The sequence below is a fragment of the Ciconia boyciana genome, chromosome 2 (assembly GCF_034638445.1).
Source record: "Ciconia boyciana chromosome 2, ASM3463844v1, whole genome shotgun sequence".
NCBI classification, from domain to species: Eukaryota; Metazoa; Chordata; class Aves; order Ciconiiformes; family Ciconiidae; genus Ciconia; species Ciconia boyciana.
Window position 1 is genome coordinate 594,677 of NC_132935.1, and position 13,110 is coordinate 607,786.

At 63.4% G+C, this 13,110-nt stretch overlaps 1 protein-coding gene across 5 annotated transcripts in view; it reads left to right on the top strand.

Moving 5' to 3' along the window:
* MROH1 (maestro heat like repeat family member 1) overlaps nt 1-13,110 on the top strand; it is a 57,008-nt gene that overhangs the window by 6,566 nt on the left and 37,332 nt on the right. For 2 of the 5 annotated variants that reach the window (XM_072851719.1, XM_072851721.1), the window contains exons 7-14: nt 4,590-4,741; nt 6,236-6,376; nt 7,096-7,188; nt 8,390-8,468; nt 9,919-10,032; nt 10,368-10,441; nt 11,187-11,306; nt 12,345-12,455. In XM_072851719.1, coding sequence (XP_072707820.1) covers nt 4,590-4,741; nt 6,236-6,376; nt 7,096-7,188; nt 8,390-8,468; nt 9,919-10,032; nt 10,368-10,441; nt 11,187-11,306; nt 12,345-12,455 — 884 coding nt within the window. Of the gene's footprint in view, nt 1-1,694; nt 1,801-4,589; nt 4,742-6,235; nt 6,377-7,095; nt 7,189-8,389; nt 8,469-9,918; nt 10,033-10,367; nt 10,442-11,186; nt 11,307-12,344; nt 12,456-13,110 lie in introns of those variants that run through there. The other 3 variants (XM_072851720.1, XM_072851722.1, XM_072851723.1) reach the window with 2 other exon arrangements.

Consider the following 13,110-nt stretch of genomic DNA (forward strand, 5'->3'; position numbering starts at 1 on the left):
CCGGAGCTGGTCCACCTTCACCTGGACATGGTGGCCCATCATGGTGTGGCTCCTGGCCCGAGTTGCTTTGTGTTTGTTCACCGGCGAGATGCTCTCCCGACTGCGGGGCGGTAGCGTCTGCGTCTCGGCGCGCAGCCCCGGTCGGGCATGAAACGGCAGCCTGATTATCAGCCAGCAGAGGATCCGCAGGGTTGGGGGTTTTATTTCCGTAGCTGGGCAAAAACAGCGGGTGGTCTGGGGGAGTGCAGGCTCGAGGGCTCTGACAGAGCTCTCGGGAGCTGCTGGAGCACACCCCTGGCGCGGCTGCTCTTATCTCTTGCTGATACTTACACCCAAGGCCTGGGAATGCTGAGGTGGCTCCGTGCGTCGCGGAATGAAGGGGATGCGTGGGAGCCGCCCGAGCAGCCCCGTAAACTGCAGGGGTGGATGTAGGGCTACCTTCAGCAGCATCTAGTTCTCCTGGAGGCAATGAGGTTTGTGTCTGAACTCGTTACTGGGATCTGCTGCGGTCCAGTAACGGTTTTACGCTGTCGGACGTGAAAGGCTGCTTCGACCTGAAGAGCTCTTGTTCTGTTACGTTGAGCTCAAAGCAAGAACGTGCAGCGCTCGAGCTGTTTCTGTGCGGGCGCGTTCTCAGGAAGCCAGAGCCAAGGTCAGGCAATCTCTCTGAACACGAGGCATCCTCCTTCAAGCGAGTACAACCAAACCCCTGAGCGGGTTTAGCCACGGGGGTTGTTGGTTCTGGCAGCTCAGGCAGTTTAGGCTGGCTGCGGGCGATCGCAGATAGCGGGCTTCGTGTTTATAGACGGGAGGCCTGCCGCCGTTCCTGTCCGAGATGGCTTCTCGGCGGTGCCTGGCCTTGCGGAGAAGGGATCCTTCTGCTCGGGCACGGTGGGGAAGGACCAGCATGGCCCATGGGGCTGGTAAAGCTCGGTTCTGAGGTTCGGGTGGCTCTTTCCAGAGCGGCCTTCCGCCGTCAGCAGCTCTTTCTCCTTCATCGCTTCCAGCAATCGCTTCTTTCGGCTTTCTGCTCCCCGTTCTCCCTGCTCGGTCCTGAGAAACGCGACGTCCCGGCTCTGCACGCGTTCCTCCCAAAACGACCCTGTAGCTGCTGCCGCCGTGGCACGGCCGGTTTGTTGCTCTTGCAGGGTACTTGCTCTTAACTTACTCGTAACTCCTGTCCTAAAGCACCCGAAGTCTCCAAAGCGCTGGGGAGCGCGGGGGAGGACGAGCGTCTTTAAGCAGCCCCGTGCGGGTCTGGAGCGGGTCCTGCCCTGACCCCCAAACCCCCGCGGTCAGCCCTCGCGACCGCTCCTGTCCACCGCTGGCCTCGGAGCGTGCGGAAAACCGGGCTGAGGGCTGGGGCACGGGCGGACGTGCCTCCCCGGACCCTCCCGAAAGCGCGAGGAGGCCGTGGTGCCGATATCGGGCTGCCAGGAGGGGATGTCCCATTGCCGGCAGCTGCCCGCTGCCCGCGGGGTTCAGCTGCCGGCGAAACTCGGAAGATGTTGCCGGCCAGCACGCCGCGCTTCTGGCTCCGTATGGTTTCTGTATAATTTTTTGCCAAAGCTTTCAATAACTGAAAGGCAGATGAGGTACCTCTGGGGTCGGCAGAGCCGCGCGATGCGGGCAGGTCTTTTTGGGGTGGTTTTGCTGTTGCAGGGTGGCCCAGTGCAGAGGGAGGAGGAGGTACCGGAGTGCTGGATAGTTACGCGGAGCTTGATCTGGGCCGAATGCGGGGACGGAGAGGCGGATCTGGGGACGTGATCCTGGCCGTAAGGCTCCGGAGGAGTCGGCAAGGTGACTTTCTGACTTGGGAGTGGTGCTGCCCTCGGCGGCCTCGCTGTAGGGAAGGGACTGAGCTTCCCAGCTGTGTCCTAAAGCCTTGCTGGCTGGAGTAGCTGTTGCCCCTGGGCTCCTGGCTACAAGCTTTTTTTTTAAAAAAAAACAAACAAACCCAAAAACACAACAAAAAAAAGTAAAGCCAGGCATAACACTGCCCGTTGCCCTCGCATCCACCTGGCTTTAAGCTGGGGGAGGACTTTTAGGCGACGTTTTTGGCTGGACATGTTCCCTTTTGTCAAGACAAACTCGTTGCAGAAACTTTAGGAGGACTTGCCCTAAGCAAGGGTGTTGTGACTCCAGCCTGGAGATGGAGACGGGGTCTAGATTTTCCTCCCCGCTCCAGAAAAGTGCTGGGTGTGACGGGGGCGAGCTGGGGACCTCCCTGACCCCTCCGAGGTGGGCATCCATGGGAATTCACGGTTTCTGCCCAAAGAGCAGCCCGGCCCTCCCTGCCACGGATGGTTTCTCAGCAGCAGAAGCTCCGCTGCGCAGCGTCGGACCCTTCTGCTGGTGGTCCGTCATCCCCGTGTGCCCTGCGAGCCCTTCCCATCCGTCTGAGCCGTGGGGAGCAGGCTGGGGGGGTTCTGGCCCCCCGTTAAGGACGGCAGCAGACCAGGACTCGGCCCCGAGGGCAGCGGTCTCTCCCAGCGGGCAGGGCAGCGCTTGCAGTACTTCTTTCGTGCGTGCCGCCGGCTGGGTTGCGGCGAGGGTGAGGAGGCATGTGATTGAAATGATCTGGCTTTGGTATGAGGTCGGGGAGTGACTCAGCATCTCTGATCCTACTGGGCTGAAAATAAACGTCTGCCGTAGGCGAGGAGGCAGCGGAGGCCGTGCAGCCCCTCTCCCTGCCGCGTCAGCCTCGGTGTGCGGTGCCGTGGGGCGGGCAGGGTCCCGGGCTCCTCTCGGGAGCTGCCTCGCTGCCTCCTCCTCCTCTTCCTCCTGCGGGAACCCGCTTCCTCCTCTGGGCGTGATAACGTGGGTGCATCGAGCTCGCGCGGGGGCCCAGAGAGCCCGCGTGCCCTCACGTCATCTCGCGTCCTCAGGGGCTGTGTCAGCCTCTCCGTCCCGCTGGCCTGGGGTCCCGTGGGCGTGAGGGATCAGGCACGACCGGGCTCCGGAGTCCCCAGCTGATAGCACGGGCTCCGGGCGGTCGTTGTGCCAGAAACGCTGTGCTCCTCCATCGCTACTTGCCGCGATGCGGGGCCGGCCGCTTGTTTCCTTCGGTTTTCCATCTTCTGCCGCAATCCTACTGCGGGAAACCTCCTGCCCAGGGTGCCGGGGCATCGCGGGATTTTTTTTCTTCCCCCTTTTAGTGCAGGACGTGGTTTGCGAGGTCTCCCTCCCCGGAGGAGCTGAGCAGGCTGCTGCCGAGCGACTTTCTGGCAGGAGCGGGGCTGCCGTGCCCGGGAGGGACGGCTCAGCCCCGTGGGTATCCCATGGGTGCCTTCCCCGGGGTGCTGCTGTAGGACCATCCGCAGCACCCGTCCCTCTCTAGCCGGAGAGGGGCCGATGAGCTCGTCCTGGGCAGGCTGCTCCGGGTGGCCCTGCTTGAGCCAGGGCTTGGAGGGCCCGGCTGTGATCCTTCTCCTCTCCCCTTGCCTCAGCCTCACCCCTCACGGGTCCCGCTCTGGTGCTCGGTAGCCCATGGTGATGCCGGCAGCCGGGGCTCTGGACCTGACCAGGTTGGCAGCACAACACCGGCTCTGCAAGCCCCAGGCTGCTTCCTTCGTTAAGAAATGGCTAGCGAAGGGTGAGGAAGCTGGAAGAGCCTCGCTGCCTTAACGGATTAAGGAAGGGAGCACCTGCAGCGTGTGGGCAGCGACGGGGCTGCCAGTGCCCCTGGCAGCGTGTGGAGGGAAAGCAGGGTCCGTGCACGCGCGTTCCGGCGCCTGGGGGTCCCGGGGACGGGCAGACGGGCGTGCTGGGGCTGTGGGTTGGACGGGGTGGCCGGGCAGGTACGGCCAAACCTGCCCGCAGCACCGGCAGCCTGCCTGCCGCGTCCGTGTTCGGCAGCAGCGCGGGGCTCAGCCCGGAGGGGTTCGTGCCGAGCATCTGGAGCAACGTCCCGCACGGGAGCTCCCGACGCCGGGAGCCTTTTCGGTGCGCTCCGCTGTTGGGTAACAGCCTCGGGGAACCCCGTAAAGCCGTGGCAAAAGCTTCCTGGGAGGGGAGACGGAAGGGGGGTATCCCCTGCGGCCAGCGGTCTCCAGCTGAGCCTCGCGTCCGAGCCGGGACGCGTGCCTTGACGCAAACGTGCTCTCGTCCCTGGCGCGATTGGCAAGAGGAAGAATAACATGTGCTCACGCGCAGCGCTTGCTGGCCCGGGGACCAGCCGAACTGGTTGAGGTGCGATGCGCTGGCTTGCCTGCGGCTGCGAGGCTGTAATTCTTGGCCACCCTAGCTGCTAGCGAATGCGTAGAAATAACCCGTGTGGCAAATCCAGGCTCCCGTGGGTCGGTGGAGCCGGGTCTCTGGAGCCGGGTCTCTGGAGCTGGTTATATCAACCCCGGCCCGGGAAGCACAAAGCAGCGTGTACCTCTGGTGTGGCTGCCTGCCAGGATCCCTCGTAGCCCGGGCACCTCTCGGGAAGTCTCTCAGCCTGCCAGGGAGAGTCCTGGTGCATCTGCTATCCCTTGAGACGCTGCCCAGTAAAACAGCACGTCAACCATCTGCTTTCTGGAGGGGCTAAAACAAACAGTGTCTTGTACGTCTGGAAAATCTTAACCACGCGATCTGTCTCGTAGCTCTGCAGCACTTCAGTGAGAGCATCCAGGAGTACTTGGCGAACTTGGACAAGGCCCCGGACCCCACGGTCAGGAAGGACACCTTCTCAAACGAGATCTTCAGCGCGTACGAAGTGCTCTTCAACAGCTGGCTGCAGCACCGGGAAGCCAAGGTGGGGGGACGGGGGGCATGGCGGGACCTCCTGGGTGCGGAGTGGAGGGCCGTTAGCCTGACGTCGGCCTCGCAGCATCTCAGCCGTGCCCTTCCATAAGGACGGGGCTGCCGGAAGAGCAAGCCCCCAGCTCTGATTTAGGACTGGGTGCTCTTCTCCGTGTCCTGCAGCTCTGCTTGGTTCCCTCTGTCCTTGTGCCCATACGTAACGCGTGCAGAACGGGTCACTTGCTCCCCGTTGCTGGAAAGCAGAGCATGGGGTGCTCCTGCAGCCCTTTGGGGGACAGTTTGGGCAGACGTCACAGCCGGGAGCTGGCCGGCCAGGTTTTGTCCTCTGCGGGCACGGGTGACATATTTACAGAATCACAGAATCGTATAGGTTGGAAAAGACCCTTAAGACCATCGAGTCCGACCGTTAACCCGGCACGGCCAAGGCCACCCCGACACCACGTCCCTGAGCGCCACGTCCACACGGCTTTTAAACACCCCAGGGATGGGGACTCCACCGCTTCCCCGGGCAGCCTGTGCCAGTGCTGGACAACCCTTTCGGGGAAGAAATTGTTCCTAACGCCCAGTCTAAACCTCCCCGGCGCAACTGGAGGCCGTTTCCTCTCGTCCTGTCCCTTGTGACCTGGGAGAAGAGCCCGACCCCCCCTCTCTCCACCCTCCTGTCAGGCAGCTGTAGAGAGCGATGAGGTCTCCCCTCAGCCTCCTCTTCTCCAGGCTGAGCAGCCCCAGGTCCCTCAGCCGCTCCCCATCAGCCTTGTGCTCCAGACCCTTCCCCAGCTCCGTTGCCCTTCTCTGGACACGCTCCAGCCCCTCCATGTCTCTCTGGGAGTGAGGGGCCCGACACTGAACACAGCATTCGAGGTGCGGCCTCGCCAGTGCCCAGTACAGGGGACGATCACTGCCCCGGTCCTGCTGGCCACGCTATTGCTGACACAAGCCAGGATGCCGTTGGCCTTCTTGGCCACCTGGGCACACTGCTGGCTCATGTTCAGGCGGCTGTCGACCAACACCCCCAGGTCCTTTCCCACCAGGCACTTTCCAGCCACTCTTCCCCACGCCTGCAGCGTTGCGTGGGGTTGCTGTGACCCAAGTGCAGGACCCAGCACTGAGCCTTGTTGAACCCCACACAGTTGCCCTCGGCCCATGGACCTGTCCAGGTCCCTCTGCAGAGCCTTCGTCCCCTCCAGCAGATCAACCCTCCCGCCCAGCTTGGTGTCATCTGCAAACTGACCGAGGGTGCACTCGATCCCCTCGTCCAGATCATTGATACAGATATTAAACAGATATTAAATTAGGCATCCCCCTTCTCTGCTGAGCACCCCTTGCACTTAGGCTGGCAAAGCCAGGCGGACGGCTGTCCCTGCCTCTGCTCGGGGGCTCCTAGGAGCACGAGGGCGAGCAGCTCCGTGGCAGCGGAGCGATGCTGTGCCAGGCTCGCCCGCCCGGGGTCTGGGCCGCGCTGTTGACGCGCAATCTCTCCCTGCAGCTGAGGCTGGCCGTGGTGGAGGCTCTGGGGCCTATGAGTTACCTGATGCCCAGTGAAAAGCTGGAGGAGCAGCTCCCTAAGCTGATTCCGGGCATCCTCGCCCTCTACAAGAAGCACACGGAGGCCTTCTACATATCCAAGGTAAGCGGCTCTGGGCGCTGGCGTTGCTGGCTGGGGACCCGTCCCCAGCGCTCTTGACTGGGAGCCTTGCTGGGGCGTAGGGCGGGTAGCGTACCTCTGCCCGCTGCCGCGGGTCGGGCTGCGATTCGGCGGTGCCGACAGCCGTCCGCGGATGCAGGAGGGATGCCGAGCAGCGGCTCTGCCCGTCCCGAGAGCACCGTGCGCTCGCGTGGGAAAGCAGCAGCGAAGTGACGGTGTCGCGCAGCTCGCGCCGTGCCTCTGCCCAGCTGGACTGGGCTGCAGGTGCCTTTTCCACCTGAGATTCCCTCTCCCTGCATCGTGATCCCTCTTGCTACTGAGCCCGAGCCTCAGGTGGTTGTGCCCAGTGACCTGGGAGGATGGAATGGGCTGATGAGATCTGATGAGATCTCTGCTACCACCTCCGGGCACCCGGTTCTCACCGTGCACCCAGCCGTGGCTCGCAGCAGCCAGCATGCCTCTTTGTGGCCTCCTGCCGCGGCGTCGGGGGAAGAGGCAGCTCTCGGGAACGCCCGAGCTGCGTCCCCCCGTGGAAGATGGCTTACGCTGCTTGCTGCTGCCGTGGTGGGTTCGTGATCGCTGCCCTCGCCGGCAGTCCCTCTCCTTGGGGTGGCATAGCACGGGGGTCCCGATGCTCCGTCCTCCTCTGGAGCCCCAGTATTTTCCTGAAGCTAACTGCAGCCTGGTCTCTTGCTGAGCAGAGCCTCTGCCAGATTCTGGAAGCTTCCGTCAACATCGGCAGCCGCAGCCTCGATGTGCAGCTGGACTCTCTCCTGGGCACCCTGCACCCCCAGGTAAGGGGTGCTGGGGAGGAAGGTGGGCGTCTTGGGGGGTGCAACGCTGGAGCCTGGCCCTAAGCTCGGTCTGCAGGGCTCAGGGCTTCCCCTAGATCAGCCTGAGATCGGGGCATGCAGCCTGCCCGGCTTTTCTGTCCCCTGGTCGCGCCCCTCTGAGGCTCCCGGCTCCTGTGCTGCTCGCCGGTGGCGTTGCCAGCTCTCGGGCTCTGGTATCTGATATATCGAAGGAGTCACGCGCACAGTCAAGTCGCCTGAAGTGAGAGCAGCTCCGGCCGCACAGTTATGCAGCAGATGGAAAACAAACACCTCAAAATCAATGGACCTTTTAAAAAGTTTGCTCTTTGAGAATAAGCGAGGGCATTGACTCACCGCAGGGCAGCGACCGTGCAGGAGCCCTTCTCAGGCCGCCGAGCCTGGACTCCTCCTCAGCCATTCTTCAGCTGTAGGGGTGTGAGGTCTGTTGTGTTACTAAACTCTTAAAATCGTGCTCCCGGGGCTGAAAACAGGTCTGAGCACTTTTTTAAATATTTAACTGACTCTGAGTCTTGGGAGTATCCAGCAGAGAGGCTGTCCTTTAAAAGAGAAGCCTTGCCAAAGCGATGCGTAACAACGGAATACGAGAGCGGTGCCGTTTGTAGGAGCTGCTGCTTATGACGGGCTTCGGCGGGCAAAAGCTGCTGGTGGCCGCGGAGGGGCAGCTCTGTGGCTCGGGGGCTGCGGGATGTGGCTGGCCTCGCACAGCCGCTCTGGCTGGGTTGCAAACCCAAGTGTCTTTTTGGCAGACCAGAGTACGCGGATGCACGTTGTCCTTGCTGCAACGTAAATTGAGTTAAGAGCCGGAATTATTTTAATAGCACCTGGAAGGCTTGACTCATTTTGAAGAGGTCCCAGCTGCGTGGTGGGGCACGTTTAAACAACGGCGGAGCCCGCAGCTCCTGAGCGGGCACCTCGTTCCCAAGTGGTCTCCCTGAGATGATTTAACCTGCTGCGAGCGCAGGCAGAGCTCCGCTCGGCCAGCAGCGGGCTGAAAGCACCGCTCTGGGCATCTGCGTCGTGGGATGCTGTCACCCACAAGCCCAGGGCTTTGTCCGTCCTGAATTTCGGCACCGAGCGCGGCTCTGCCTCTCCAGGGCTGGGTCTGCAGCCTGCCGGCGCCCGTTCAGGGCAACGTCCCTGACCGCAGCTCTTTCTCCAACAGATTTGTGCTCCTGCAGATCCGTCTGTCCCCCTGACTGTTAAAAGTCACACGGAGGTTCTTCGATGCTTCACCGTCCTGGGTAAGGGACGACGTGGCGTGGCCGTCCCGAAGCCCGCTGCGCCTGCAGGTCAAACCCCTCGGAGAGGCGTGGGTGGGCTGCGCCGTGGCCGGTGTTTTTCCCGGTGTGTCGTGGTCCTCTCCGAGGAGTCGTGCGTGGTGAACGGAGGGGTCCGCTCCCCCCGGTCTCAGCTGGGCTTGGGGGATGTCGTGGCCATTTCTTCGCTGTGTGGGGAGATGGGAGGGAGGGGAGGGTGGTGGTTTCTGGCCTGGCTCTAGCCCGCGGCATCAGACTTGCAGAAGGCAGTGGCCTTGAGTGTCCCTAAAGGCTGGCGTCCGGGCAGAGCGTTGCTTGCTGGAGCTCTTTGAGGAGGAGCGTGGGGCCAGCTCCGCTTCCCCTGGAGCTCGCTGCTGGCTCAGGCCTGATCGTCCCCTTCCAGGGACCTTCCCAAAGGCGCCTGGCTCGGTTTCAAAGGTTTCTTTAGAGCCTTTTGAGCCGTACCAGCCCGCTGAGACCTCTCCGGCAGCCAGGTTCTGCAGCACGCCGTGCCTGTGCTCGGGGGCAGTAGGTGCGGTTTGGCTTTGGGGGTGCCCGTACTCCTTGCTGCTGTATCTTTGCGTACGGCTAATGCAGTCGTTATTCCGGGTTACTGCAAACGTCCGGAGCACAGCGGGGTCCGCTGTGGTCGGGCTGAGCAGGAGATGTGGGCTGACCTACAGCTTATACGTTCCCAGCCTGCGCCTGGAGCTCTGGGGCGGGAGCCCCGTCTCCCCCGGTTTTGCCTTTTCCTCACCAAACGGCTGTGGCACAGACAGAAGCGTGAGGCATTGCCAGGAAAAGAGCGGTGGTGTGACGAGCTGCTGCTGAGTCACGGCTGGGTGATGTCCCTTTCTTGCTAGCGTTCGGGAAGGCAAACCTGCAGCCCAGCTGCCTTTGCCTGAGCAGTCGTCAGGGTACCCTGCCTCGGAGCAGCCCGTCCCTCCCCAGACGTCCCTCCCAAATGCCCACGGGTGTTGCTCCAGTTTCAGCATCCATAGACTGGTTTTATTTTTAACAATCAAAATGTTTTGACAGACGGGGCAGCACTTGTTGGAAGGTATAATTTAAACTCCTTCAGCTCCCTAGAGAGCGCAGGGAATTTGCTGAAAGCGCCTGAGAAAAAGCTCAGGTCTGGACGTGAAGAGCAGGATGGGCCGGTTAGCCTGGCTCGCGGGGTGGCATGGCAGCAGGCTGCTTCCCCGGGGAGCTGCCTGCCCCGCACGGCCGGGAGAGGAGGAGCGGTGCTTTCCAAACTCCACGCGGTTTGATGCAGCAGGCCAAGCCCCGGCACGCAGCCCCCGATCGCACGGGGGGGGATATACGGGGCGGGATGCCCCCGTCTAGGGGATGCCGTGCCCGCGCCCCCAATCTCTAGGCTGTGCGCCGTCCCTGGGACGACGCGCGTCCGTGACGGTTGGTTTGGCTCCCGCAGCCTGCTCGTTCCCTGACCGCGTGCTGGCCTTCCTCCTCCCGAAGCTGGAGAGCAGCAACGAGAGGACCCGTGTGGGGACGCTCCTCATCATGAGGCAGATCATCAACAGCGCCGGTGAGTACCGGGGCGGCTGCCACCCGGCCGGCCGCGGTCCCCGTCGGGGTCCCGAAGCAGGAAGGTGCGGAGGGGCTTTCTCTTTCTCCGATGGGTCCCTTTTCCATGAGTCCCCTCGTTCCCCTGCTGGGACGTGGGATGAGCGGGATGAGGAGACAAGCCCGTCCTCAGCTGCAGGGTCAGGGGAGAAGGAAACCAGTCTGGTGGCCCGGCCAGCTGGGACAAGGGACAAAGCCTTCTCTGTCGGGGAAGGGGCACGTTCGGGATCAGCACCTCTGTCCTTGGCAGCTCAAGAGCATCACCGAGCTTCAGAGTCTGTCTGCTTTTTTTTTCAGCCTCTCAAATGGAGATTAAAAAGCCCTTCATTCTTTCATCTATGAAACTTCCTCTGCAAGACAGCAACAATAAGGTACGCTGAGCTTCTGCTCTTCTGCGGGGTACTTCAGGGGTGGGGGTTTATTTCTGGGGCCCTGCACAGCCGTGCCCCCTGCCTCTGCCAGCCCGGCTGTCCTCCGCCGCCTCCTGTTGCTCATCCCTCTCCCGCTTGGGGTTTCGGCAGTTCTGCCAACGTGCCCAGAAGGCACCCTCCCAGTAACGGGGGAGCGCACGGGGACTCGTTTTCCGTCTGCACCCTGTGCAAAGAGCAGGTCTGAGTGTAGGCAGCCCTGCCTAGCAGGGAGAATTGCCGCTGTGGAGCGTGGCCCTGCCTGGGGGGCCGCGTGTAAAGAAAATGGGGCTGCCAGGAGCACCGGGCTGCTGCCAGGAGCACCGGGCTGCTGCCAGGAGCACCGGGCTGCTGGTGACTCAGCTCAAGCAGTCACAGGGTGCGTCCCGCTTGCAAAACACAAACTTTGCTTTGCCAGACGTAACCGCCTGCGGTGGGTGGTGTGGCTGTGGGCTCCTGCCCGCTTCCCTCCGGACAGCCCCACAGACGTGAGCGGCGGGCCGCTGACCCCGCTGTCCGGTGCGGTGCCCGGCTGCTGCTGGCAGAGCCCGAACCCGGTTGCAGGGCTGTATGTAAGACCCGTAATAAGGTTCCCCGCTACCGAGGAGGAGGAGGTGGCAATGGGCAGCTGTGAGGAGGATGCTGCAGCAAGCAGGACTCCCCCCTCCGGCCCCGCACCGACGCTGGTGCCGTTGCTCTGCCCGCGCAGGTGAAGCGGGCTGTGGTGCAGGTGATCAGCGCCATGGCTCACCACGGCTACCTGGAGCAGCCCGGCGGGGAGGCCATGATGGAGTTCCTCGTCCGCCAGTGCGCCCTTCCCTCGGATGCGGTAAGCACATCCGGGTGGGGTAAAACTCCTAAAGAAGGGTACCCAGGTGGGACCGGGCAGGTCCTGTCTGTAGCCGCGCACGCCTCTGGCTCCCTGCAGCGCTGACTGAAGCAGACCCGTGGTGGAGGCAGCCCGGAGCCCAGGTCTGTGGACGTGCAGCGCAGCCTGCAGAGCTCTCCCGTCCGGCCGCTGGCCACCGCTGTCCTCAGCGGAGCGGTGCAGCCGGCAGAAGCCTGCGTGCTTTGCTTTGCTTCCCTTTGCCTGCGGCCCCCCCAGCCCTGAACCCTCCCCAGGGCAGCCCTCGCTCTGGGACCAAAGCGTCCGAACCAGCTCTACCCCCGTGGTTCTGTCCCCGTGCAGGCCCCCCGCCTCGGACCCTCACGACGTCCCCCTTGCCATCCCCGCCGCCCCAGCCCTCGTGCAGCAGCGCTGCAGCTTCCTCCCCATCTTTCCCCTGATGGCATGTTGCGCTTCCTGCCTCTGGGGCGAGGAGGAGCGGGGGCAAACCTCAGGAGCAGCAGGGATGCCGTTGGGACGGCTGTCCCTGCATCTCCCTGCATCCGAAGGATGCCAGCCGGGACTCGGGGGCTGCACTGGCAGGACCTCCACCTCCTGCCGGCTCCGTGCCTGCCGTGTAGCCGGGCTGGGTCAGGCTGGTGCCCTCTCGGCGGGGGCAGCTCCCTTGTGTGGGGGCTTGGCCGCCTCCAGCCCCGCTTGTCCAGCCGGGCTGCAGAGACATGGGCACGACTAAGAGCACCCTGGGGCTCCGATCTTCCCTTTCCCCCTCGAAGAGGAGCAGGGGCGATGGTTTGGGCTGCAGGAGCCCTCTGAGCTCCATGGGTAGAGCTGGAGATGGGCCGTGAACCAGGAGGCTTTCGGGTTCCGCCCGTTCCTTCCAGCGCGCCGTTTGCCGGGCGTGCCGTCCCAGTGGCTTGGGAAACACGTTCGCTAAGGCGAACCCAGAGCTGCTCCCAGCTGCCTCAGGCTGCCGGCCCTGCCACGGCGCCTGCGCTGACCTGCGCGTTCCCTCTCCTCCAGCAGCCCAAGAAGCAGCCGCCGGATGCCGATGACCTCGCTAGCGACAGCGTCCAGAGCATCAGCGTCAATACGCTCTTTCTCCTTAGCACGACGGTTGACAGGATGAACAACGTGAGTCTGCGCAGTCATCTCTGCCTCTGGGGTGGTCGGTGCTGGCCCCAGAGCCGCTGTCCCTGCACCCTGCGCTGGGGGTCCCACGCTGCCCTCGGCACGGCCCGCGCCACCCGGGCGACGCGCGGGATGCCCCGTGCGCCAGGCGGGATGGGTTGTCGCCGCTCCCAACCCCTGTAGGAGCTGTTGCCACCATCCCCTCCCCTCCTAGAGCAGGACAGAGGTTTGGTTTGGGAAGCCGTCCTCCCCGAGGACCCGTGCGTATCCCCCCAGCGAGCTTCCCTAAGGCTGGAGCAAGGCAGCGGTGCTGGAAGTATCGGTTCAAGACGGACACGGAGCTGTGGGAGCGGGGCCAGAGGGGGGGCACGGAAATGGTCGGAGGGCTGGAACCCCTCTGCTGTGAGGACAGGCTGGGAGAGCTGGGGCTGTTCAGCCCGGAGAAGAGACGGCTGCGGGGAGACCTTCCGGCACCTTCCGGCGCTTAACGGGGCCCATCAGAAAGACGGGGAGGGACTTTTTGGCAGCGCCTGTAGCCACAGGACGAGGGCTCGGGGCTCTAAACTGACAGAGGGGAGATGCGGGCTGGATCCAAGGAAGAAATGTTTTACGCCGAGGGTGGTGAAACCCCGGCCCAGGTTGCCCAGAGAGGTGGTCG